We start from the raw sequence: 27,521 nt of genomic DNA, 5'->3' as shown, positions 1-27,521 counted from the left end.
TTGTAAACCTTCTCTGCACTCTTTCAACCTTATTTATATCCTTCCTGTAATTTGGTGACCAAAACTGAACACAATACTCCAGATTCGGCCTTACCAATGCCTTATACAACCACATCATAACATTCCAGCTCTTATACTCAATACTTTGATTAATAAAGGCCAATGTACCAGAAGCTCTCTTTACGACCCTATCTACCTGTGACGCCACTTGTAGGGAATTTTGTATCTGTATTCCCAGATCCCTCTGTTCCACTGCACTCCTCAGTGCCTTACCATTAACCCTGTATGTTCTACCTTGGTTTGTCCTTCCAACGTGCAATACCTCACACTTGTCAGTATTAAACTCCATCTGCCATTTTTCAGCCCATTTTTCCAGCTGGTCCAAGTCCCTCTGCAGGCTCTGAAAACCTTCCTCACTGTCCACTACACCTCCTATCTTTGTATCATCAGCAAATTTGCTGATCCAATTTACCACATTATCATCCAGATCATTGATATAGATGCCAAATAACAATGGACCCAGCACTGATCCCTGTGGCACACCACCAGTCACAGGCCTCCACTCGGAGAAGCAATTCTCTACTACCACTCTTTGGCTTCTTCCATTGAGCCAATGTCTAATCCAATTTACCACCTCTTCATGTATGCCTAGCGACTGAATTTTCCTAACTAACCTCCCATGCGGGACCTTGTCAAAGGCCTTACTGAAATCCATGTGGACAATATCCACTGCCTTCCCTTCATCCACCTTCCTGGTAACCTCCTCGAAAAACTCCAATAGATTGGTCAAACATGGCCTACCACATACAAAGCCATGTTGACTCTTCCTAATAAGTCCCTGTCTATCCGAATGCTTGTAGACTCTGTCTCTTAGTACTCCCTCCAATAACTTACCTACTATCGACGTTAAACTTACCGGCCTATAATTTCCTGGATTACTTTTCGATCCTTTTTTAAACAACGGAACAACATGAACCACTCTCCAATCCTCTGGCACCTCACCTGTAGACAGCGACATTTTAAATATTTCTGCCAGGGCCCCTGCAATTTCAACACTAGTCTCCTTCAAGGTCCAAGGGAACACCCTGTCAGGTCCCGGGGATTTATCTACTTTAATTTTCCTCGAGACAGCAAAGATCTCCTCCTTTTCGATCTGTACAGTTTCCATGATCTCACTACTTGTTTCCCTTAATTCCATAGACTTCATGCCAGTTTCCTTAGTAAATACAGACACAAAAAACCTATTTAAGATCTACCCCATTTCCTTTGGTACCACACATAGCCGACCACTCTGATCTTCAAGAGGACCAATTTTATCCCTTACAATCCTTTTGCTCTTAATATAAGATGTCTGGCATACGAACCTTTATTTTATTATTTGTTAATTTATTTGTGGTAATATTACTTTACATGTTGTGTGTGAGCTATATGTACCGTGTTGTGCACCTTGGACCGAAGGAACATTGTTTGAATGACAATAAACTTGAGTGTAGGAGCTGGGAAATAAATTGCAGTTGTACAAGGCAAGGCTGTCGATAAGACAAAATTGCATTCGACAGGATGAGTTGCAGCATGAAAGCTGACAAAATCAAGCAAGATAAATACAAGACTGAAGGTGTTAAATTTGAATGTGTGCAGTATGCAGAATAAGGTTGATAAACTTGTAGCAGTTACAGATTGCCGTGTTTGATGTTGTGTGCATCGCTGGGAGCTTAACATCCAAGATACACATTGGATTGAAGGGACAGGCAGTTAGACTGAGGGGGTGGTGTGGTTTTGTTGGGAAAATATGAAATCAAATCATTAGAAAGAGGAGACATGGTCGAAAGGTGTTGAATCATTGTGGGTAGAACACCATAATATGACCATGGGATATAGGAGCAGAATTAGGCCATTTGGCCAACAAATCTGCTCTGCCGATCATCATGGCTGATCCTTTTTCTCCCTCAGCCCCAATCTTCTGCCTTCTCCCCGTATCCCTTCATGCCCTGACCAATCAAGAATCTATCAACCTCGGCATTAAATATACATAAAGACTTCAACAGCTGCTGTGGCAACAAACTAAGGAACTACTTGGGTCAAAGATGCTGATGAGAGTTATAATAGACCCCCAAATAGTAGTAAAGATGTGGTCTACAAATTACAACCGGAGATAGGATATGCATGCCAAAAGGTCAATGTTTCAATAGTCATGGGGGATTTAAATATGCAGATAGATTGGGTAAATCAGGTTGGTGCTGAATTCCAAGAGCAGAATTTTCTAGAATGCCCTATGAGATGGCTTTTTAGAGCAGCTCATGGTTGAGCCCGCCTGGAGGTCAGCTATTCTGGATTGGGTGTTGTGCAATGAACCAAGATTGTTTGAGAATTTAAGGTAAAGGTACCCTTAGGGACTAGTGATTATAATATGATAGCATTCACTCTGCAAATGGAGAAGGAGAAGCTAAAGTCAATTGTAATAGAGCTTTGACCAGAGGCCAATCTGCATATCGGAAGTTTGGAGAGGAGGGGACTTCAATTAGGTCCTCTGTTCGAGATAATAGCAGGAGCGGGTCACGGCAGCATAATAGAACTTTGACCAACAACCAATCAGCATATAGGATTGATTAGTAACAGCAAATTAAAGGAAGGCAGGAGAAGCTCAGCAGCCGTCGTCATAGTGGCGTCAGCTCAGTGGATATATTCACAGTAGTGATCTTAAGGTTTTAGTTCTTCGAGGGTTCATCGAAGAGAGGCTTCACTCAGAAAGCAAAAGAAATAAAAACGCAAGTTTTTTTTCCTTTTCTTTATAGATGCTCAGCTAGGACAGTAAGGATGACAGGCAAGATACTGAAATGCTCCTCTGATGGGACGTGAGAAGGCAAGGAGACCTTCAGTGTCCCTGACAACTACAACTGTGAGAAGAGCGTCCAGCTGCAGCTTCTAACAAACCACATTAAGGAGCATTCGGGAGGCTGAACAGGTGATAGATAGAACATATGGATAGATATTTACACCCAAGGTGCAGGACACAGGAAACTGGGTGACAGTCAGGAAGGGGAAAGGGGTGAAGGAGCCAGTGCAGAGTAGCCCTGTGGCCATCCCCCTCAACACCAGGTATATCACTTTGGATGCTGTTAGATGGAACAATCTAACGGAGGAAAGTCACAGTGGTTGGGTCTCTGGCACTGAGTCTGCATCTATGACTCAGAAAGGGTGGGAGAGAAGAGGTGATAGGGGATTCGTTACGTTAGGGGAACAGACAAGAAATTCTATGGATGTGAACGAGATTCCCGGATAGTACGTTGCCTCTCAGGTGCCAGGGTCTGGGATATCTTGGATCGATTCCACAGTATTCTTAGGTGGGAGGGTGAACAGGCAGAAGTCATGGTCCATGTAGGTACCAACGACATGGGTAGGATGAGTGATGAGGTTCTGCATAGCGAATTGACGGAGTTACTGTAGGTACTGAGTTAAAGGACAGGACCACCAGGGTTGTGATCTCAGGATTGCTGCCCATTCCTCCTGCCAGTGAGGCCAGAACTAGGAAGATTATACAGTTTAATATGTGGTTAAGGAATTGGTGTGGGAAGAAGAAAATAAGCTTTTTGGATCATGAGACTCTTCCAGTGAAGGTGGGACCTGAACAGAAGGGACAGTTTGTTCCTGAACTGGAGGGGGTCGAATATCCTTAGCGGGAAGGTTTGCTAATGCTCCACAGTGGGGTTTAAACTAGAGTTGCAGGGGGATGGGAACAATTAGTGGAGAGATTGTGAAGGCACATGTTGGTAAAATCTCAGACAAAGCTCGGAATCAAAAAGTTGAACCTTGTCTGACGTGTCCTTAGCTGCCTATATTAAAATGCAAGAAGCATCATAGGAAAGGTAATAGTGCTGAAGATGAGGTAGCTGGTTTACAACAGAGGCAATGTGTAGTGAGGAGAGGCTGTAGATAGGGTCAGGGTTAGCACGTGTTATCATTGAAGAAATCCAGAAGAGTCTCATGAGGATGATTCTGGGAATGAAGGGGTTAACGTATGAGGAGAGTTCGGCAACTTTGGGCCTGTACTCAATGGAATTTAGAAGAATGTGAGGGGATCTCACTGAAACCTTCCAAATGTTGAAAGGACTAGATAGAGTGGACGTGGAGAGAATGTTTCCTCTGGTGGGGTTATCCAGACCAGAGGGCACAGTCACAAAATTGAGGGCAACCTTTTAGAACAGAGGTAAGGAGGAATGTTTTTTAGCCTGAGAGTAGTAAATCTGTGGAATGCTCTGCCACAGACTGTGTATATTTAAGGTGGAAGTTGAACATTTCCTGATTGATCAGGACATCAAAGGATATGAAGAGAAGGCAGGTGCATGGGGTTGAGTTGGATCCGGGATCAGCCATGATGGAATGTGGAGCAGACTCAATGGGTGTAATGGCCTCATTCTGCTCCTATAACTTATCGTCTTATGGTTTTATAGGGTTTATGTTGGTACCGATTCTTTTTTCTTTATATGTCAAGTATTTGGATGAAGGAATTGATGGCTTTGTTGCTGGAGGAACAGGTAAGTTTTGAGTAAGCTGACTGGGTACAGAAGAAGAAGTTCTCATATGGCAGGCCTAGGCAACCATGGCTGACAAGGGAAGCTGAGGACTGCACAAAAGCCAAGGAAAGTGCATATAAGGTGGCAAAAGTGAGTGGGAAGTTTTTAAAATCCAACAAAAAACAACTAAAAAAGCTGTAAGAATGGAAAAGAAGAAATATAAAACAGGGTACCAAAAGTTTTTTTTTCATTTATATAAAGAGCAAAAGGGAAGTGAGAGTTCATATTGGACCGTTGGAAAATGATACAGATGAGGTAGCAACGGGGGACAAAGAACTGGCAAATGTACTTAATAAGTACTTTGCTTCAGTCTTTCCGGTGGCATACACCAGCTGTATGTCAGAGGCCCATGAATGTCAGAATCATAGAAATATAGACATCTACAGCACATTACAGGCCCTTCAGCCTACAATGTTGTGCTGACAATGTAACCTACTCTAGAAACTGCCTAGAATTTCCCTACCACACAGCCCTCTATTTTTCTAAGCTTCATGTACCTATCTAAGAGTCTCTTAAAAGACCCTATTGTATCCACCTCTACCACTTCACTGGCAGTGCATTCCACACACCCACAACTTTCTGTGTAAAAAAACTTACCCCTGACATCTCCTCTGTACCTACTTCCAAGAACCTTAAAACTATGCCCCCTCGTGTTAGCCATTTCAGCCCTGGGAAAAAGCCTCTGACTATCAACACGGTCAATGACTCTCATCATCTTATGTACCTCTATCAGGTCACCTCTCATCCTCCGTTGCTCCAAGGAGAAAAGGCCAAGTTCACTCAACCTATTCTCATAATGCACGTTCTTTAATCCAGGCAACATCCTTGTAAATCTCCTCTGCACCCTTTTTGTAGTTTCCACATCCTTCCTATAGTGAGGTGGCCAGAACTGAACATAATACTCCAAGTCGGGTCTAAATATAGCTTTATATAGTCTAACGTAGCTTTAACATTACCTCACTTGAACTCATTCCTATGGTTGATGAATGCCAACACACCATACTCCTTCTCAACCCCAAATCAATTAATGTCAATAGGGTTTAGCCCTTCTCCATTCCTCCTATAATCCCCAACTAGCTCCTTTGTTTTCGCGACATTGAGGGAGAGGTTGTTTTCTTGACACCACTGTGTCAGAGAGATTACTTCTTTCCTGTGGGCCACCTTGTTATTGTTTGAGATGAGGCCAATCAATGTAGTGTCGCAAAAGCAAAGGAGCTGGTTGTGGACTACAGGAGGAATAGAGATAGGCTAACCGCTATTGACATCAGTGGATCTGGGATTGAGAGGGTAAATAGTTTCAAGTTCCTTGGCATCCACGTTACCAAGGACCTCACGTGGTCTGTACACAACAGCTGTATGGTGAAAGAGGTACAACTTTCACCTCTTTCACCTCAGACCGTTGAGGAAGGTTGGTATAGACCCCCAAATCCTAAGAACTTTCTACAAGGGCACAGTTGAGAGCATCCTGACTGACTGCATCACTGTCTAGTATGGGAACTGTACCTCACTTAATCACAGGACTCTGCAGAGAGTGGTACGGATCTGAAGTTGTGAACTTCCCATGATCCAGGACATTTACAAAGACAGGTGTGTGAAAAGCGCCCATAGGATCTTTGGGGACCCAAGCCATCCCAACCACAATCTATTCCAGCTGCTACCATCTGGGAAGTGGTACCGCAGCATAAGAGCCAGGACCAACAGGTTCTAGGACAGCTTCTTTCACCAGGCGATCAGACTGATTAACTCATGATTATTTGGGTGTACTCTATATTACATTGACTGTTCTATTTATTATTAATTACTATGATGGCACATTACACATTTAGATGGAGACGTAACGTAAAGATTTTTACTCCTCATGTATGTGAAGGATGTAAGAAATAAAGTCAATTCAATTATAAGGCTAGGAGGAAGGAACTTAAGAATGAAATTAGGAGAGCCAGAAGGGACCATGAGAAGGCCATGGCAAGCAAGATTAAGAAAACCCAAGCAACACACATCAAAGTTGCTGGTGAACGCAGCAGGCCAGGCAGCATCTCTAGGAAGTGGTACAGTCGACGTTTCAGGCTGAGACCCTTCGTCAGGACTAACTGAAAGAAGAGCTAGTAAGAGATTTGAAAGTGGGAGGGGGAGGGGGAGATCCAAAATGATAGGAGAAGACAGGAGGGGGAGGAATGGAGCCAAGAGCTGGACAGTTGATTGGCAAAAGGGATATGAGCGGATCATGGGACAGGAGGCCCAGGGAGAAAGAAAAGGGGGAGGGGGGAAAAACCCAGAGGATGAGCAAGGGGTATAATGAGAGGGACAGAGGGAGAAAAAGGAGAGAGAGAGAAAGAATGTGTGCATATAAATAAATAATGGATGGGATACGAGGGGGAGGTGGGGCATTAGCGGAAGTTTGAGAAGTTTGAGCAGAGTGAAAGAAGGACAAGACTGCCCAAGGCGCGTGACGTAGACAGGACAGTGCCGAGACATTAAAAAGGAAGGGACTTCCAGCAGCTGTATTTTGGATCGAGACAAGAAGAGCGGCGTGAGCTGAATTCGGAAGGAAGGTAGTTTTTTTAAAAAACTTTGAGTGAAAGAAGGACGAGACTGCGCAGACACATGATGTAGACAGGACAGCGCGGAGAGTCTAAAAAGGAGACCTCCCTATACAGTGGGCAGCAGAGTGAGTGGCAGCAGTGTATAGGGCTTTGGCTCAATGGGCTTGGGCGGTAACAGGAGGAGGCGTGAGTGAGGCACCAACTCTTTTTTTCCCCTTGGCGATTTGGCCCAGACAGACAGAGGAACAGCAGGGCTCACACAGCTAATGGTACGAGCTAACGGTTTAAAAAGTTTGCGTGTTTGCCGAGGTAAGTCGGTGAGTAGACATATTCTTCCTTGTTTCATTCCTGTAGAATTAGGTAGCATTCCATGCAGGGTTAGTGCTTTGATCAGGGTGTTAGATGTGGGAATCCTGGGAGACCTCCAGCCTCCCTGATGGCCACATCTGCGCCAGGTGCACCGAGATGCAGCTCCTCAGAGACCGTGTTAGGGATCTGGAGCTGCAGCTTGATGACCGACAGCTTATTAGGGAAAATGAAGAGGTGATAGACAGGAGCTACAGGGAGGTAGTCATCCCTAGGCTACAGAGGTCAGAAAACTGGGTGACTGTCAGGAGAGGGAAGGAAAATGCCCGGATAGTGGAGAGTACACCTGTGGCTGTCCCCCTCAGCAACAAATATCTTGTTCTGGATGCTGTTGAGGGGGTTGACCTGACAGGGGACGGCCACGGTGACCGGGTCTCTGGCACTGAGCCTGGTGCTGTTGTGCAGGAGGGAAGGAGGGAGAAGAGGAATGCGGTAGTCATAGGGGATTCCATAGTCAGGGGAACAGACAGGAGATTCTGTGAGCCTGATAGAGATACTCGCGTGGTGTGTTGCCTCCCAGGTGCCAGGGTACGGGATATCTCGGATCGGATCCAGAATATTCTAAAGGAAGAGGGCGATCAGCCAGTTGTCTTGGTACATGTTGGTACCAATGACATAGATAGGAAAAGGGAGGAGGTCCTGAAGAGACATTTCCGGAAGTTAGGAAGGAAGCTGAGAAGCAGGACCTCCAGGGTAGTAATCTCAGGATTGCTACCTGTGCCACATGCTAGCGAGGGCAAGAATAGTAGGATCAGGCAGATGAATGCGTGGCTGAGAGACTGGTGCAGGGGGCAGGACTTCAGATTCTTGGATCATTGGGATCTTTTCTGGGGGAAATATGACCTGTTCAAAAAAGATGGGTTACACCTGAACCTGAAGGGGACCAGTATCCTGGCAGGAAGATTTAATAGGGCTGTTAGGGAGGGTTTAAACTAATTTGGCAGGGGAATGGGAACCAGAATGATATAGCGGAGGAGGGGGAAAACAGAACTAAATCTAAGATAGTGAGCAGTAAAGATGTCAGAAAAGACAGGCAGGTGATGGGGCAAATTTGCAGCCATTGGGATGAGTTGCAGTGCAATCAAAGCAAAAAGTACCAAATACTGGTCTTAAGGTGTTATACTTAAATGCACGCAGCATAAGGAATAAGCGTAAGCATAAGGAATAGAACATAGAACATAGAACATAGCATAGTATAGCACAGTACAGGCCCTTCAGCCCACAATGTTATGCTGACCCTCAAACCCTGTGTCCCATATAAACCCACACCTTAAATTCCTCCATATACCTGTCTAGTAGTCTCTTAAACTTTACTAGTGTATCTGCCTCCACCACTGACTCAGGCAGTGCATTCCACGAACCAACCACTCTCTGAGTAAAAAACCTTCCTCTAATATCCCCCTTGAACTTCCCACCCCTTACCTTAAAGCCATGTCCTCTTGTATTGAGCAGTGGTGCCCTGGGGAAGAGGCACTGGCTATCCACTCTATCTATTCCTCTTATTATCTTATACACCTCTATCATGTCTCCTCTCATCCTCCTTCTCTCCAAAGAGTAAAGCCCTAGCTCCCTTAATCTCTGATCATAATGCATACTTTCTAAGCCAGGCAGCATCCTGGTAAATCTCCTCTGTACCCTTTCCAATGCTTCCACATCCTTCCTATAGTGAGGTGACCAGAACTGGATACAGTACTCCAAGTGTGGCCTAACCAAAGTTTTATAGAGCTGCATCATTACATCACGACTCTTAAACTCTAACCCTCAACCTATGAAAGCTAACACCCCATAAGCTTTCTTAACTACCCGATCCCCCAGTGAGGCATACAGCTACAGATTGGCAGGTATGTTATTGTGGCTGTCACTGAGACGTGGCTAAAGGATGCATGTCTCTGGGAGCTGAACGTCCAAGGATACACGGTGTATCGGAAGGATAGGAAGGTAGGCAGAGGGGGTGGTGTGGCTTTATTGGTAAGAAATGATATTAAATCATTAGAAAGAGGTGACATAGGATCGGAAGGTGCAAAATCTTTGTGGGTTGATCTCAGAAATCACAGGGGTAAAAGGACGCTGATGGCAGTTATATATAGGCCTCCAAACAGCTGCGGTGATGTGGACTGCAAATTACAACAGGAAATAGAAAAGGCTTGTCAGAAGGGCAGTGTTATGATAATTGTGGGGGATTTTAACATGTGAGTAGATTGGGAAAATCTGGTCAGCACTGGATCTCAAGGGAGAGCATTTGTAGAATGTCTGTGAGGTAGCTTTTTAGAACAGCTTGTTGTTGAGCCCATTAGGGGATCAGTTGTACTAGATTGGGTGTTGTGTAATGAACCAGAAATGATTAGAGAGATTGAGGTGAAGGAACCCTTGGGGGACAGTGATCATAACATGATTGAGTTCACTGTGAAGTTTGAGAAAGAGAAACCAAAATCCGATGTGTCAGTATTTCAGTGGAGTAAAGGAAATTATAGTGGCATGAGAGAGGAACTGGCCAAAGCTGACTGGAAAGGGACACTGGCAGGAAAGACAGCACAGCAGCAGTGGCTGGAGTTTATGCGAGAAGTGAGGAAGGTGCAAGACAGATATATTCCAAAAAGGAAGAAATTTTCAAATGGAAAAAGGATGCAACCGTGGCAGACAAGAGAAGTCAAAGCCAAAGTTAAAGCAAAGAAGAGGGCATAAAAGGAAGCAAAAATTAGTGGGAGGACAGAGGATTAGAAAGTTTTTAAAAGCTTACGAAAGGAAACTAGGAAGATCATTAAGAGAAAAAAGATGAACTATGAAAGGAAGCTAGCAAATAATATCAAAGAGGATACTAAAAGCTTTTTCAAGTATATAAAGAGTAAAAGACAGGTGAGAGTAGATATAGGACTGATAGAAAATGATGCTGGAGAAATTGTAATGGGAGATCAGGAGATGGCGGAAGAACTGAATGAGTATTTTGCATCAGTCTTCAAGGGTGTCAGGGAAGAGATGTGTGCGCAGTCACAATTACGACAGAGAAAGTACTCAGGAAGCTGAATAGTCTAAGGGTAGATAAATCTCTCAGACCAGATGGAATGCACCCTCATGTTCTGAAGGAAGTAACTGTGGAGATTGCGGAGGCATTAGCAATGATCTTTCAAAAGTCAATAGATTCTGGCATGGTTCCGGAGGACTAGAAGATTGCAAATGTCACTCCACTATTTAGGAAAGGGGCAAGGAAGCAAAAAAGAAATTATAGACCTGTTAACTTGACATCGGTGGTTGGGAGGTTGTTGGAGTCGATTGTCAAGGATGAGGTTACGGAGTACCTGGAGGCAGATGACAAGAGAGGCAGAACTCAGCATGGTTTCCTTAAAGGAAAATTCTGCCTGATAAACCTATTACAATTTTTTGAGGAAATTACAAGTAGGCTAGACAAAGGATTTTCAGAAGGCCTTTGACAAGGTGCCACACATGAGGCTGCTTAACAAGATAAGAGCTCATGGAATTATGGGAAAGTTACATACGTTGATTGGCAGGAAACAGAGAGTGGGAATAAAGGGATCCTATTCTGGTTGGCTGCCGGTTACCAGTGGGATTCCACAGGGGTCCGAGTTGAGGCTGCTTCTTTTTACGATGTACATCAACGATTTGGATTATGGAATAGATGGCTTTGTGGCTAAATTTGCTGATGATACAAAGATAGGTGGAGGGGCCAGTAGTGCTGAGGAAACAGAGAGTCTGCAGAGAGACTTGGATAGATTGGGAGAATGGGCAAAGAAGTGGCAAATGAAATACAATGTTGGAAAGTGTATGGTTATACATTTTGGCAGAAGAAATAAATGGGCAGACAATTATTTAAATGGGGAGAGAATTCAAAATTCTGAGATGCAACAGGACTTGGGAGTCCTCGTACAGGATACCTTTAAGGTTAACCTCCAGGTTGAGTCGGTGGTGAGCATTCATTTCTAGAGTATAGGAGCAGGGATGTGATGTTGAGTCTCTATTAGGCACTGGTAAGACCTCACTTGGAGCACTGTGGGCAGTTTTGGGCTCCTTATTTAAGAAAGGATGTGCTGACATTGGAGAGGGTACAGAGAAGATTCACTAGAATGATTCCGGGAATGAGAGGGTTAGCATATGAGGAACGTTTGTCCGCTCTTGGACTGTATTCCTTGGAGTTTAGAAGACTGAGAGGGGGACCTCATAGAAACATTTCGAATATTGAAAGGCATGGACAGAGTGGATGTGGCCAAGTCATTGGGTGTATTTAAGGCAGAGATTAATAGGTATCTGAGTAGGCCAGGGCATCAAAGGTTATGGTGAGAAGGCAGGGGAGTGGGACTAAATGGGAGAATGGATAAACGCATGATAAAATGGCAGAGCAGACTCGATGGGCCGAATGGCCACCTGCTGCTCCTTTGTCTTATGGTCTTATGGTCTTATGATTGTCAGAGGTTACAGCAGGACACTGATAGGATGTCAAACTGGGCTGAGAAGTGGCAGGTGGAGTTCAACTCAGATAAGTGTAGTAGGTCAAATATGATGGCAGAATATAGTATTAATGATAAGACTCTTGGCAGTATTGAGGATCAGAGGGATCTTGGGGTCTGAGTCCATCGGACACTCAAAGCTGCTGCGTAGGTTGACTGTATGGTTAAGAGGGCATATGGTGTATTGACCTTCATCAATCCTGGGATTAAGTTCAAGAGCCGAGAGGTAATGTTACAGCGATATAGGACCTAGACCAGACCCCACTTAGAGTACTGTGTTCAGTTCTGGTCACCTCACTACAAGAAGGATGTGGAAACTGTAGAAAGGGTGCAGAGGAGATTTACAAGGATGTTGCCTGGATTAGAGAGCATGCCTTATGAGAATAGGTTGAGTGAACTTGGCCTTTTCTTCTTGGAGCAATGGAGGTTGAGAGGTGACATGATAGAGGTGTATAAGATAATGAGAGGCATTGATCATGTGGATAGTCAGAGGCTTTTTCCCGGGGCTGAAATGGCCAGCATGAGGATGTAACTAGTAGAGTGGATAGGGGAGAACCAGTGGATGTGGTATATTTGGATTTTCAAAAGGCTTTTGACAAGGTCCCACACAGGAGATTAGTGTGCAAACTTAAAGCACATGGTATTGGGGGTAAGGTATTGGTGTGGGTGGAGAATTGGTTAGCAGACAGGAAGCAAAGAGTGGGAATAAACGGGACCTTTTCAGAATGGCAGGCGGTGACTAGTGGGGTACCGCAAGGCTCAGTGCTGGGACCCCAGTTGTTTACAATATATATTAATGACTTGGATGAGGGAATTAAATGCAGCATCTCCAAGTTTGCGGATGACACAAAGCTGGGTGGCAGTGTTAGCAGTGAGGAGGATGCTAAGAGGATGCAGGGTGACTTGGATAGGTTGGGTGAGTGGGCAAACTCATGGCAGATGCAATTTAATGTGGATAAATGTGAAGTTATCCACTTTGGTGGCAAAAATAGGAAAACAGATTATTATCTGAATGGTGGCCGATTAGGAAAAGGGGAGGTGCAACGAGACCTGGGTGTCATTATACACCAGTCATTGAAAGTGGGCATGCAGGTACAGCAGGCGGTGAAAAAGGCGAACGGTATGCTGGCATTTATAGCGAGAGGATTCGAGTACAGGAGCAGGGAGGTACTACTGCAGTTGTACAAGGCCTTGGTGAGACCACACCTGGAGTATTGTGTGCAGTTTTGGTCCCCTAATCTGAGGAAAGACATCCTTGCCATAGAGGGAGTACAAAGAAGGTTCACCAGATTGATTCCTGGGATGGCAGGTCTTTCATATGAAGAAAGACTGGATGAACTGGGCTTGTACTCGTTGGAATTTAGAAGATTGAGGGGGGATCTGATTGAAACGTATAAGATCCTAAAGGGATTGGACAGGCTAGATGCGGGAAGATTGTTCCCGATGTTGGGGAGGTCTAGAACGAGGGGTCACAGTTTGAGGATAGAGGGGAAGCCTTTTAGGACCGAGGTTAGGAAAAACTTCTTCACACAGAGAGTGGTGAATCTGTGGAATTCTCTGCCACAGCAAACTGTTGAGGCCAGTTCATTAGCTATGTTTAAAAGGAAGTTAGATATGGCCCTTGTGGCTACAGGGGTCAGGGGGTATGGAGGGAAGGCTGGGTTCTGAGTTGGATGATCAGCCATGATCATAATAAATGGCGGTGCAGGCTCGAAGGGCCGAATGGCCTACTCCTGCACCTATTTTCTATGTTTCTATGTTTCTATGAGAGGGCACAGTTTTAAGGTGCTTGGAAGCAGGTACAGAAGAGATGTCATGGGTAAGTTTTTTATGCAGAGAGTGGTGCGTTTGGAATGGAGCTGCTGGTGATGGTGGTGGAGGCAGATACAGTAGGGTCTTTTAAGCCACTCCTGGATAGGTACACGGAGCTTAGAAAAATTGAGGGCTATGTGTAACCCTAGGTAATTTCTAAAGTAAGTACATGTTCGGCACAGCATTCTGGGCTGAAGGGCCTGTATTGTGCTGTAGGTTTTCTACGTTCTATGTTCTAGGACTCTGGGATGTAGTCCGTCTGGTCCAGATAACTTATCCACCTTTCAGTCTGCCGAGCACATTTTCCTTTGCAATACCAATGGCACCCACTCAGGGTTGATGGGGCAAATGGCCTAATTCTTCTCCTATGTCTTACAGTCTTGTGGTCTCAGACATCAATAAGCTGGAAAGGTACAAAGAAGATGTACAATAATGATGCCGGGAATTAAGGTCCTATGTAAAACGCAGAGGTGGGGAGGGCTGCAATTTTATCCCTTTGAACATAGGAGACTGAGGAGTGTCCTTATAAACTCAAGATGGGCAAAGCAAGGGTGAATGTACTGGACACAGTCTTTATCTAAGGGAAAGGGAACAAAAAGCTAGAGCGGAATCTATTTAAGGTGAAAAGGGAAAGATTACAAGAAATCTGAGGGACAACAGTTTCATGCAGAGACTAGTCAGTTATTTTATGAGCTGTCTGAAAAATTAGTTAAAGCAGTAACAATAACAACATCGAAAAAGCAATGGATAGCACAGAAAGAGGCCTTTTGGCTAGTGACATCTAAGCCAAACACAATGGAAAATTAAACTAAATCTCTTTTGCCTGCATCTGATCCCTATCCCATCATTCCTTGCTTATTCATTTGTCTAAAATCTTCCTAAATGCCAATCCCATATCTGCTTCTAGAACCACTGCTGGGTGCCCATTTCAAGACTTGGTGTAAAAAAAACCTGCCCCTCAGATCTAAACTTCCCCTTTCCCCTCCTCTAATACAAAAGGACATACATTTAAACCCTCAACCCTCAAAGAACGATGTTAGTTGTCTATCTATGCCATTCATGTGCCATAAACTTCCATCAGGTCTCCCCTCAGCCTCCACTGCTGCAGAGAAAACAATCTGTTTGTCACAGCACCTGCCCACTAATCCAGGCAGATTCTCATCTTTGCCGTCTAGTTACTGTTGATCTGGGCTGTGTTCTAGGGTGAGGTGAGGTGTTTACTGACTGGTTTGGACCAGCCACCATTGATCTAACATGTGTGCAGGTGTCTGGGCCAGAGTTCAAGCTGCTCACCCGGTCAAGAATGACTCGTTGTACCTGCATGGGTCTCTAACTGCTCTGTGCCATAAACATCTCTCACAGGAGTTATTTCACTTGCATCTTCACTGCGCTCTGGAGGAGACTCAGTGCAGCGTCTGGTCATCTCCGCCCAGGATGCAGGTGGGCTCTCTTCTCTGGTCAATGCCATCGTAAACATCAGCATCGTCTCGGGTTCCATCTCACCACCGCTCTTTGAGCAAGCTCAGTACTTCTTCACCGTGCCTGAGGACCTGAGAGGTGGCTCCCCAGTCGGCCGTGTTCGCGCTTCAAACTCTCCAGGTGAGCCACACCTTAATTCTTAGTGGGAGCTGGGTTTACACACAGAATGAAGCCCTGAGAGAAACACTTGTGGATTCTGGTGATATGAAGTAAAGTTAGTTCTACTAGAAATGTTCAGCAGGTCAGACAGCAGCTGTGGAGAGTTAATAATATCACATTTTACTCAGATGAACCTGAGATAAAGTAACAAAAATGTGTAATGAGGACAAGGCAGCGAGCCTCGTAACAAAAGGGAAGAAGGGAAAGAGGGTAGAAACAGGATTACACATAGTCAATAAACCATGTGTGGGGCTTCAGTAAGAGACTATGTCCAACTCTGCCCTGGACTTTGGGAGGGATGTGTAGACCTGGGTAAGGATGTGTAGCGATTTACTGGGATGTGGAGAGGCTAGAGTCCTGGAGGAGCGGTGACATTGAATAGGGTGTAAGGAAACATTGGTACAGAGATATACATTTGTAGCCTGTTTAAAACCAACTGTCATTTTTCTTTATTTTTAATATAATTTTTATTAAGTTTTCAAAAAGGATACATAGAAAGATAATATCCACCCTCCCCCCCTTTAACCCTCCCCCCCCCCATATATACTCCTACCTAAAAAAGAAAAGAAAGAAGACAAAAAAGAAGAACCGCCTGGATATTGGAAGGTTTCCACATGCTCCATGGGATTGAAAATAAATTTAGTATACTTATTCATTACTTTCCCCAAGGGACCAAGATCTTTATCGGAGCAACTAAATATGCCATCCAATCTTTTGTAAAAAAGGGCGCCAAATATTCAAAAATGTTTCATATTTATCTCTTAAATTATAAGTAATTTTTTCAAGTGGAATAGAACTAGCCATTTCATTGTTCCAACGATTCATACTTAAATACGAATCAGATTTCCAAGTAACTGCTAAAGCCTTCTAAGCTACTGCCAGTGCAATTTTTATAAATTCTTTCTGATATTTATTCAATTTAAGTTTCGGCTTTATCCCTTCAATATCACCTAGTAGAAATAATACAGGGTTATGTGGAAGTTGTGTTCCAGTAATTTGTTCCAATAAGACTCTTAAATTTATCCAAAAGTGTTGAATTTTAAAACAAAACCAAGTAGAATGTAAGAAAGTACCAATTTCTTGATTACACCGAAAGCATTTATCGGATAGATTTGAATTTAATCTATTTATTTTTTGTGGTGTAATATATAATTGGTGTAAAAAATTATATTGTACTAATCTTAAGTCGAACATTTATTGTATTTGTCATACCGTCAAGACACAGTTTTGACCAATTTGTTTCATCAATATTAATATTCAGATCCGTTTCCCATTTTTGTTTTGACTTATGGATTCCTTGTTTAATTGTCTGTTTTTGAATCAAATTATACATAAAAGAAATAATTTTTTAAATTTTCCCTTTTTGAATTAAAATTTCAATTTCATTAAGTTTTGGCAAAAACGCTGTTTGACCCAGCTTGCCTTTTAAGTAAGCCCTTAATTAAAGGTAACAAAAGAAAGTGTTATTTGATATTTTATATTTATCCTTTAGTTGTTCAAATGACATCAATATACCTCGTTCATAACAGTCTCCTATAAATCTAATCCCTTCTTGGTACCAATTATATAAAAGTTGATTGTCCATTGTGAAAAGAATAAGTCTGTTTTGGAACAAAGGTCTTCTTGCTAATAAAGATTTCTGTATTTCATTATCAACATTTATCTTATTCCATAGATAAATCAAATGTATTAATATAGGAGATTCTTTCTTTTCCTGTATCCATTTAGATGCCCATTTATATATAAAATCTTCAGGTCTATTTTCTCCTATCTTGTCTAATTCTATTTTAATCCATGCTGGTTTTTGATCATTGAAGAAAGATGCAATAAATCTAAGTTGATTTGCTTTATAATAATTCTTAAAGTTTGGAAGTTGTAACCCTCCTAACTCAAATTTGCATGTCAATTTTTCCAATGATATTCTTGAAATCTTACCTTTCCAAAGAAATTTTCTCACACATTTATTTAACTCTTGAAAAAATTTCTGTGGCAGTCATTTTTCTTTCTAATTGCAGGTCATTCTGATGCTGTCTTTTATACCATTTCCTCTGGAGACCCCAATGGCTACTTTGTGATTGATCGCAGCTCAGGGTTGATTACGACTAACATCCCTCTGGATCATGAGTCTCATCCTGTTGTAATACTGGATGTCCAGGCACACAGTGGCTCTCCGCCCGCCTACAGTGGCACCAAGGTCAAGATCATGGTTTCTGATGTCAATGACAACACGCCAAAATTTCCAACCTCTTCTAAGTCTATTCTTGTGCCAGAAAACACGGAGATTGGTTCTATCATCTACACGGCCAGTGCAGAGGACCAGGACAGTGGGGCAAATGGCCAAGTACAGTTTGACCTCATCTCAGGCTTGGAGAAGACTTTCAGCATTGATCGAACTTCTGGCAAGCTCCGTCTGATCGGAGCCTTGAGCTACGAGACGTTAGCACGCTATGAGCTGGAGATTGTGGCCAAGGACAGCGGTGCTCCCCAGCTCAGCTCCACATTTACTCTCGTTGTTCATGTGCAGGACCAGAGTGACACTGCCCCAATCTTTGATACTTTGACTTATCGGGTCGAGGTGAAAGAGGGAACACCTATTAATCGCCACTTCCTCCAGGTGCGCGCATTAAGCCAGGACACCAGAGGAGGCCACATCACCTACCACTTGCATCCTGATGAAGATTCTGCCAACTTTGGGATTGTCTCAGAGAGTGGCTGGTTGTTTGTGAAGAGTGTTCTGGATCGGGAAAACAAGGACCTCTTCAGCCTCACTGTCGTTGCCTCCAGCACTGAGGGTGAACAGACAAAAACAGGGACCACGAAGGTCAGAATCTGTATCACAGATGAGAATGATAATGTGCCAAAACTCAGCGAGGACATTTATTTCTTCACTGTGCAAGAGAATGTGCCACCAGCAATGACCATTGGGCGTATCTTGGCCACAGATCGCGACCATGGCCTCAACAGCAAGCTGACCTACAGACTGCAACCAACACACGCAAGTTTCCACATCAATCCACAGACTGGTAATCACTGGGCTCCTCCCTTTGCCATTCCATCACTTAAAGCCTGTACTGATACGAGCCCCACAACACGGCAAGCATATGGGTGGGGCACAGATCTCTCCATATGTAGATCAAAAAATAGATGACAGAGGATTACAGTAAGTTGTAACAGGTTTAGAGAGATATGGGGAGGAATATTTTTTCCTCCATAGGGGAGTTTGAAATCTGGAAAGCACTCCTTGAGGGGCTGGTTAAGGCACTTATCTGGTCAAGTACCTTTTAAAGCAGAGGTAAGGAGGGATGTTTTTTAGCCGGGGATTGGTGAATCTGTGGAATACTCTGCTGTAGACTGTGGTGGAGGCCAAGTCCATGTGTATATTTAAAGTAGTGGTTGATAGTTTTCTGATCGGTCAGGGCATCAAAGGATATGGTGAGAAGGCAGGTGTATAGAGTTGAGTGGGATCTGGGATCAGACATGATGGAATGACGGAGCAGACTTGATGGGCTGAAGGCTTAATTCTGCTCCTATGTCTTATGATCTGACTGCATGCCTCTTAGGAGTTGAGTACAGAGAGGCTGAGGTCCTTGTATGTGAAACACAAAAGGTCAGCAAGGTGGGAATTAAGGGCTGGAATTTAGAAATAGAGGGGTATTGCTACAAAGTCTAGGGTGTTGAACCAGTTCCAGTTCTCCACTTTAGAAACAATATTCTGGTGTTAGAAGCCAAAAAGAACAGATTGACAAGGCTGATCTTGGGATGGAAGGGATGCACTATCATGATGACAAAGAACCTACATCTATATGAGAAGAATGAGCAGTGATTATGAGATCCTGAGGAGGCACAGGGGAATGTGTTGACATGTTTGTAATGTGACAGAGTCTTTGGGACAGAATTATAAGATCAGGTGTGGTCCAGGTAAAAAGTGGGGCAGTTTGGAATTTCTTCCCATGGCAATTGGTGAATCCTGAAGATGGGACTGGATCAGCCTGACGTGAGACTAGGATCAGCCTGTGAAAGGGCTGAGGTTAGCCTGTCATCAGCCCAGAATGGGTCTGCGGTTAGTCTGGTATTCATTTGGGCCAGGACTGGGTTAGATTGGAACTGATACTAGGCTCAGACTAGGATTGGTCAGGCATCATACTGGGACTGGTCTGGGGTGAGTCTGGTATAGGTCTGGAGTCAGTCTGGGATTGGTCTGGATCAGTCTGGGATTGGTCTGGGACGGTCCGGGATTGGTCTGGGACAGTCCGGGATTGGTCTGGGGTCAGTCTGGGATTGGTCTGGGACAGTCTGGGATTGGTTTGGAGTCAGTCTGGAATTCTTCTAGAGACAGTCGGGAATCAGTCTAAGATAGGATTGGGTCATTCTAGAATGGGTGCTGAGACAAACTGGGAATGGTCTGGAATAGGACTGGGATTGCTCTGGGGTCAGTCTGATATTGCTCTGGGATTGGTCTGGGTTCGGTTTGAGATGAGTCTGGAATCAGTTTGGATTTGTCTAATATAGAACTGTGATAACCTGGAATCAGTTCTGGCTGCAGATGTTATGAGCCCTCAGCCTAGTGTTGGAGCCACCTTTGAAGTAGATTTCCTCTCCTCTCATTTTTACTCCAGGTGAGATGAGCTCTGTGGTGACGTTGGACCGAGAGGGTCAGGCCAGCTACCAGTTGACAGTGGTTGTTCAGGATGGTGGTTCACCACCACTCAGTGCCACTGCATCTGTCTATGTTATGGTCTTAGATGAGAATGACAATGCTCCCGTCTTCAGCAACGTGCCGGTGGGAGAGGAGCTTATCCTTCAGGTAAAGACAGTCACCCTGCCTTTTCCAGAGATGTTGACACTCAGCCACATCGCATAGTTTGGAGGTGTGAGGTCACACAGTTCGTGGGCTACTGTACTCACTTTTGGGAATGATGGGACTCAGAGTTTGGGGGTAAAATAGTTCCAGTGTTTATCGTTGAGGGAATTCCCAGGTTTGGGTAAAGGGCATCCAACATTTTTGGAGAGTCCAGAGGTGCAATTTTGGACAAAGGTCCTGTAAGGAGGTCCTATTTTAGCTGATGAGGATTTGGGGCTTCAGTCACTGCTTTGAAAGTCATTAAATCATTAATAGACAAACAAACATTAGCACACAGAACTTTGTGATGCTCTCTGCCATCAACACAGCTGGGTCTTGATAAACTTGGCTGTTTCCAAGATTCCATCACTGGGACTGCAGTGAAGGCAGTCAGGTTAGCACAGATTTCTTGGTCATCCAGTCCTTGACCTGTGAACTTCTGGTAAATTAAACTATGAAAGATTGGTCATGCCAATCCTTAATGTATTCTTGAGGTAAATATTTAACTTTCTCACTTCATCAGAATAATTCTGTTTATCTACCTGCATTTTAATTAATTAGAATTTTCAATGGCTTGAACTCATTGAAGTCTACTGAACCCTGTCTTTGTGAACAGGACACAGTGAGACTGATTGTGAATAGAACACAATGGGTGTGAACAGGAAACAGTGAGTGTGAATGGGATACAGTGAGTGTGACTGGAGTGCAGTGAGAGTGAACAGATTACAGTGAGTGTGAGTGTGAACAGGTCACAGTAAGTATGAGTGTAGATGGGACACAGTAAGTGTGAACAATACAGTGAGTGTGAGTGTGAACAGTCACAGGGAGTGTGAATAGGCCATGCAGTGTATTTAATATTTCTGTAATATTTGAGTATATAATTAATTATGGTTATATGTAAAATATATGAATTGCATATGTCATGCCACTACCACGTGATACATGCGTACCTCGCTTAATACTCGCATCTCTCAGCTCTTTTGTTTTCCTTTGAATTAGTTTAATGTTTTGGAGTTACAAAACATAACAGTGGCGACAACTTAGTTTTAAAACAAACCTGAAATGGCTATTAACCTGTTGGAATGCAGCGAGCCATTCGAGTTTTTAAAGAAGTGCAGTGTGGAATGGCGAGTAAAAAAAATGCACATCGCAGCACATGCAGAGACAGTCGAGTTAAAAAAAAGGTAGAAAGCAGACAAATGCATGGATTCATAAACAGTGAGTACCAGGTGATAATAATCATAAGTAACAAGCAGAAATAGGTGGCTACATCAGAAAAGATTGACATGTTCGATTACTCAATGGGTAACTGGCTCATGTATTTTGAGCTAATTGAACAGTATTTTAAAGCAAATGGAATAGCCGATAAGAAACAAGTACCAATTTTGCTGAGTGCATTGGGTTTAAGACATAAGGTTTGCTTTGAAGTTTGACTGCTCCAAACAGACCAGCAGAAATGAGCTTTGATGATATTGTCTGAAATCACTGTTAATTGCAAAATGCTTTGGGTTTCATAAATGGAATCAAAAAGAAGGGGCACACGTCAAAGTTGCTGATGAACGCAGCAGGCCAGGCAGCATCTCTAGGAAGAAGTACAGTCGATGTTTCAGGCTGAGACCCTTCGTCAGGACATCCATTTCAGCTTACATAGCTGAATTGAAGAAATTGTCTAAGCAATGATAGGCTTAATGATGCACTGAGGGATTGTTTAGTTTGTGGAATGTTACAAGAAAGCATTCAAAAACAGCTCCTAACTGAAGCACAGCTTACATTTAAAAGAGCAGTTGAAATAGCTGTATCAATTGAAATATCAGACAGAGATGTAATTGAGTTGCAGTCAGGAATGAAAGTGAGCATGAACAAAATTGCAATGTCTAAACAGAAACTGGCCTGGCCAAACAAATTATGTTACCATTGTGGCAGGGGCTCACATACACCAGACCAATGCAGGTTTAAAGGCAAAACTTGCAGAAAATGCAACCGAAGTAGGATACATACAAAGGGTATGATGGGCAGACAAAAATAAATGGACTGCACAGGGAAGATAAAAAGACAAGTTGTAGTTTCATGCTGTTGGTGAAAAATCTGATGAGAGTGACACAGGGCGGGGTAGCCTTGAAATTAAACATTGAACTTGGAACTGTCTACATGCTGTACATCATGAACAGTTGCCCAACAGAGGACAAACAGATGTCGGTACCAACCTCTGTGCCTCTGGTTGGAAAACAAATTGGACCAAGGAAAGACCATGCTGCTGAGAGGGATTGTGAAGGTGATGAAAGCAGTGGGCTGACTACATAGTATTGTAGGCAGCATTTCTGCGAAACCCTCTGATATGATAATCAGGCTGTTATTTGTGAAAGCTGGCTAGGTTTTAAGCTGGAAGAGAGCACAAGGAGCTTCAGGAAACTTGCAAGCGTTCAGCCTTTTTGAGTATAAAGAAACTGAATCTACTCAGCATGCATTAAGGTTATTGCATGAACTTCAAGTGGAAGGAAAAAAGCTGCTTGTAAAAGTAGATTGAAAGATCAAATCTCTGCTGGATGAATGGAAAGCCAAAAAGAAAGGAGTGAACGCAGATACGAAAATAGGGGATTCATCAGATGGCGTTGTGGACGAGGAAACCAAGAGGAGAGATCAGATTGCAAAAGGTGCAATAGAAGGATTAATAAGAGAATACCCCAGTGAATTAAATGGACCTTTCCAAGATCAAGATGCACATCCTAGGAAGAAGAAAAAGAGCGGGAATGAGAGGGTAGGAAGGCAGGACTTGAAGAGAAGAAAAGATCAAAATAGATCTGGAGAGAAAAGCTGAGAAAAGTAGAAGAAAGGTGAACAGAGCTGTCAGAACCACTTCCTGCCATCTCAGAATCAGCTCCTACAACCACCACAGAGGCAGCCCCAGAGCCTGAGATTGTTTCACAGCCACATGTCTCACCTGCCAAGCAGAATGGTTCCCCTTGTCAGGAAAGACTTTATCCCACAAGAGTAAGAAATCCTCCGCTGTGGTTAACTGACGAGGTCAATTTAAATATACTATGCTGTGGGTGTCTATGTAGGACTATAACATATAGGAGCAGAATTAGGCCATTTGGCCCCTTAAGTCTGCTCAATCAGTTCATCATGGCTGATCCATTTTCCCTCTCAGCCCCAATTTCTGCCTTCTCGCCATATCCATTCATGCCCTGACAAATCAAGAATCTATCAACCTCTGTAATGTAGTTGTATTATGTAGTATACAATGTTCTGTATGTAGTTGAGATGAATTCTCTATTGAGTTAGAGCTCATAGCTCTCAGGGAAGAATGTTGTGTATTTAATATTTCAGTACTATTTCAATAACCTTGGAAGCATATTGTTTGATTAAGCATTCTTTAATGTTTATATAATTTATTATGGTTATATGTAAAAATACGTGAATTTCATACATCATGATGCTGCCACATGTCAAGTGTGCATCTCACTTAAAGAACAAACTTAAGACTTGCATCTCTTGGTTCTTTTGTTTTCCTTTGAATTAATTTAATGGTTTGGAGTTACAAAACATAATAGGTCACAGTGAGTGTAAGCAGGACACAGTGAGTGTGAGTGTGAACAGGACACGGTGAGTGTGAGATGTGAGTAGATCACCATAAGTATTAGTATGAACAAGGCACAGCCATTGTGAGTGTGAACAGGATAGTGAATCTTGGTGTGAACAAGTCACGGTGAGTGTGACTATGAACAGGATGTGGGTGTGAGAGTGAGCTGAGCAGGGCATGACCTGACTACTTTCTGCCTTTATATCTATTTGCCCAATTTTGTCATACTCACTCAACCTCTCCTACTACAGAGTCTGAATTTCTTCATGGCAACATACTTTGAAATCTCTCCTCGAAGAAGGGTGTAACAGAACTGACAGGTGAAGGAGAGAAGACATTTGGGAAGAGACACCACTGCCGGTATAGATCTGATGAGCTGAACGACCTGTGACCATCCAGTGATCCTGAAGTGTTGCTGGCAATAATGATATCATCACTGCATTGGTCACACCAGGATAGGCTGCAGATGGAAATCCTACCATAGCTTTCACTTCATGGGCCATAGAACCATACCATACCATAGAACATTACAGCACAGAAACAGGCCTTTTGGCCCTTCTTGGCTGTGCCAAACCATTTTTCTGCCTAGTCCCACTGACCTGCACCTGGACCATATCCTTCCATACACCTCTGATCCATGTACCTGTCCAAGTTTTTCTTAAATGTTAAAAGAGAGCCCACATTTACCACTTCACCTGGCAGCTCATTCCACACTCCCACCACTCTCTGTATGAAGAAGCCCCCACTAATGTTCCCTTTAAACTTTTCCCCCTTCACCCTTAACCCATGTCCTCTTGTTTTTTCCTCCCCTAGCCTCAGTGGAAAAAGCCTGCTTGCATTCACTCTAACTATACCCATCATAATTTTATATAAACACTCACAACACGCTGGAGGAACTCAGCAAGTCAGGCAGCATCCGTGGAAACGATCAGTCAACTTCTCTTTTAGCTGTTCCCACTTTCTTCAGACCAAGGGTGTAGCTATGGGCATTCGCATGGGCCCCAGCTATGCCTGCCTCTTCGTTGGTTATGTGGAACAGTCTGTACTCCAAACCTATACTGGTTCTGCTCCCCAACTTTTCCTTCGCTACATTGATGACTACATTGGTGCTGTTTCCTGTAACCATGCTGAGCTTGTCAATTTCATCGACTTTACTTCAAACTTTCACCCAGCCCTCAAATTCACTTGGTCTATCTCAGACACTTCTCTCCCCTTTCTCGATCTCTCGGTCTCCATCTCTGGAGACAGACTGTCCACTGACACCTTCTATAAGCCAACTGACTCTCATAACTACCTCAACTATACCTCTTCCCACCTTGCCACATGCAAAAATGCCATTCCCTATTCCCAGTTCCTCCGTCTCCGCCACATCTGCTCTCAGGATGAGGCTTTCCGTTCCAGGACATCTGAAATGTCCTCTTTCTTTAAGGATCGTGGTTTCCCTTCAGCCGTCATCAATGATGCCCTCACCCGCATCTCCTCCATTTCCCGCACTTCAACCCTCACCCCATCCTCCCATCACCACAACAGGGATAGAGTTCCCCTTGTCCTCACCTACCATCCCACCAGCCTCCGGATCCAGCACATTATCCTCCGCAACTTCCGCCACCTTCAACAGGACCCCACCACTAAGCACATCCTTCCATCTCCAGCCCTCTCCGCTTTCTGCAGAGATCGTTCCCTCCGCGACTCCCTGGCCCACATGTCCCTCCCCACGGATCTCCCACCTGGCACTTATCCCTGTAAGCGTAAGTGCTACACCTGTCCCTACACGTCCTCTCTTGCCACCATTCAGAGCCCCAAACAGTCCTTCCAGGTGAGGCAACACTTCACTTGTGAGTCTGTTGGGGTCATCTATTGCATCCGGTGCTCCCGGTGCGGCCTCCTCTACATCAGTGAAACCCACTGCAGATTGAGGGATCACTTCGTCGAGAACCTCCGCTCCGTCCGCCACAACAGACAGGATCTCCCGGTTGCCACCCACTTCAGCTCTGCTTCACATTCCCATTCGGATATGTCCATAATGACCTCCTCTACTGCCATGATGAGGCTAAACTCAGGTTCGAGGAGCAACACCTCATATACTGTCTAGGTAGTCTCCAGCCCCTTGGTATGAACATTGAATTCTCCAACTTCGGGTAATTCCCTCCCCCTCCCTTCCCCTATCCCAGTTTCACTCTGCCCTGTCCCCCAGCTGCCTATCACCTCCCTCATGGTTCCACCTCCTTCTACTCCCCATTGTGTTTTCCCCTCTTCCTTCTTCACCTTTCCTGCCTATCACTTCCCTGCTTCCCCTCCCCCACCCCTTTATCTTTCCCCTTACTGGTTTTTCACCTGGAACCTACCAGCCTTCTCCTTCCCACCCTCCCCCCACCTTCTTTATAGGGCCTCTGCCCCCTCCCTCTTCAGTTCTGACGAAGGGTTCTGGCCCGAAACGTTGACTCATCATTTCCACGGATGCTGCCTGACCTGCTGAGTTCCTCCAGTGTGTTGTGAGTGTTGCTTTGACCCCAGCATCTGCAGAGTATTTTATGCTTATAATTTTATGTACCTCTATCAAATCTCACCTCATTCTTCTACGCTCCAGGAAATAAAGTTCTAACCTACATAGAACATAGAACATAGAGTAGTACAGCACAGTACAGGCCCTTCGGCCCACAATGTTGTGCCGACCCTCAAACCCTGCCTCCCATATAAGCCCCAACCTTAGATTCCTCCATATACCTGTCTAGTAGTCTCTTAAACTTCACTAGTGTATCTGCCTCCACCACTGACTCAGACAGTGCATTCCACGCACCAACCACTCTCTGAGTAAAAAACCTTCCTCTAATATCCCCCTTGAACTTCCCACCCCTTACCTTAAAGCCATGTCCTCTTGTATTGAGCAGTGGTGCCCTGGGGAAGAGGCACTGGCTATCCACTCTATCTATTCCTCTTATTATCTTGTACACCTCTATCATGTCTCCTCTCATCCTCCTTCTCTCCAAAGAGTAAAGCCCTAGCTCTCTTAATCTCTGATCATAATGCATACTTTCTAAACCAGGCAGCATCCTGGTAAATCTCCTCTGTACCCTTTCCAATGCTTCCACATCCTTCCTATAGTGAGGTGACCAGAACTGGACACAATACTCCAAGTGTGGCCTAACCAGAATTTTATAGAGCTGCATCATTACATCGCGACTCTTAAACTCTATCCCTCGACTTATGAAAGCTAACACCCCATAAGCTTTCTTAACTACCCTATCCACCTGTGAGGCAACTTTCAGGGATCTGTGGATATGTACCCCGAGATCCCTCTGCTCCTCCACACTACCAAGTATCCTGCCATTTACTTTGTACTCTGCCTTGGAGTGTGTCCTTCCAAAGTGTACCACCTCACACTTCTCCGGGTTGAACTCCATCTGCCACTTCTCAGCCCACTTCTGCATCCTATCAATGTCTCTCTTCAATCTTTGACAATCCTCTACACTATCTACAACACCACCAACCTTTGTGTCGTCTGCAAACTTGCCAACCCACCCTTCTACCCCCACATCCAGGTCGTTAATAAAAATCATGAAAAGTTGAGGTCCCAGAACAGATCCTTGTGGGACACCACTAGTCACAATCCTCCAATCTGAATGTACTCTCTCCACCACCACCCTCTGCCTTCTGCAGGCAAGCCAATTCTGAATCCACCTGGCCAATCTTCCCTGGATCCCATGCCTTCTAACT

The 27,521-nt window shown here is 44.1% G+C and overlaps 1 protein-coding gene across 1 annotated transcript in view; it reads left to right on the top strand.

Annotated features, from left to right (window-relative positions):
* LOC134349859 (protocadherin-16-like) overlaps nt 1-27,521 on the top strand; it is a 500,217-nt gene that overhangs the window by 300,813 nt on the left and 171,883 nt on the right. The window contains exons 5-7 of the mRNA XM_063054823.1: nt 15,112-15,348; nt 17,403-18,410; nt 20,004-20,191. Coding sequence (XP_062910893.1) covers nt 15,112-15,348; nt 17,403-18,410; nt 20,004-20,191 — 1,433 coding nt within the window. The remainder of the gene's footprint in view (nt 1-15,111; nt 15,349-17,402; nt 18,411-20,003; nt 20,192-27,521) is intronic.

Source organism: Mobula hypostoma, chromosome 7, assembly GCF_963921235.1.
Source record: "Mobula hypostoma chromosome 7, sMobHyp1.1, whole genome shotgun sequence".
Classification (NCBI taxonomy): domain Eukaryota; kingdom Metazoa; phylum Chordata; class Chondrichthyes; order Myliobatiformes; family Myliobatidae; genus Mobula; species Mobula hypostoma.
The sequence above is the reverse complement of the archived record's forward strand: the minus strand, read 5'-3'. Positions and strand labels throughout refer to the sequence as shown.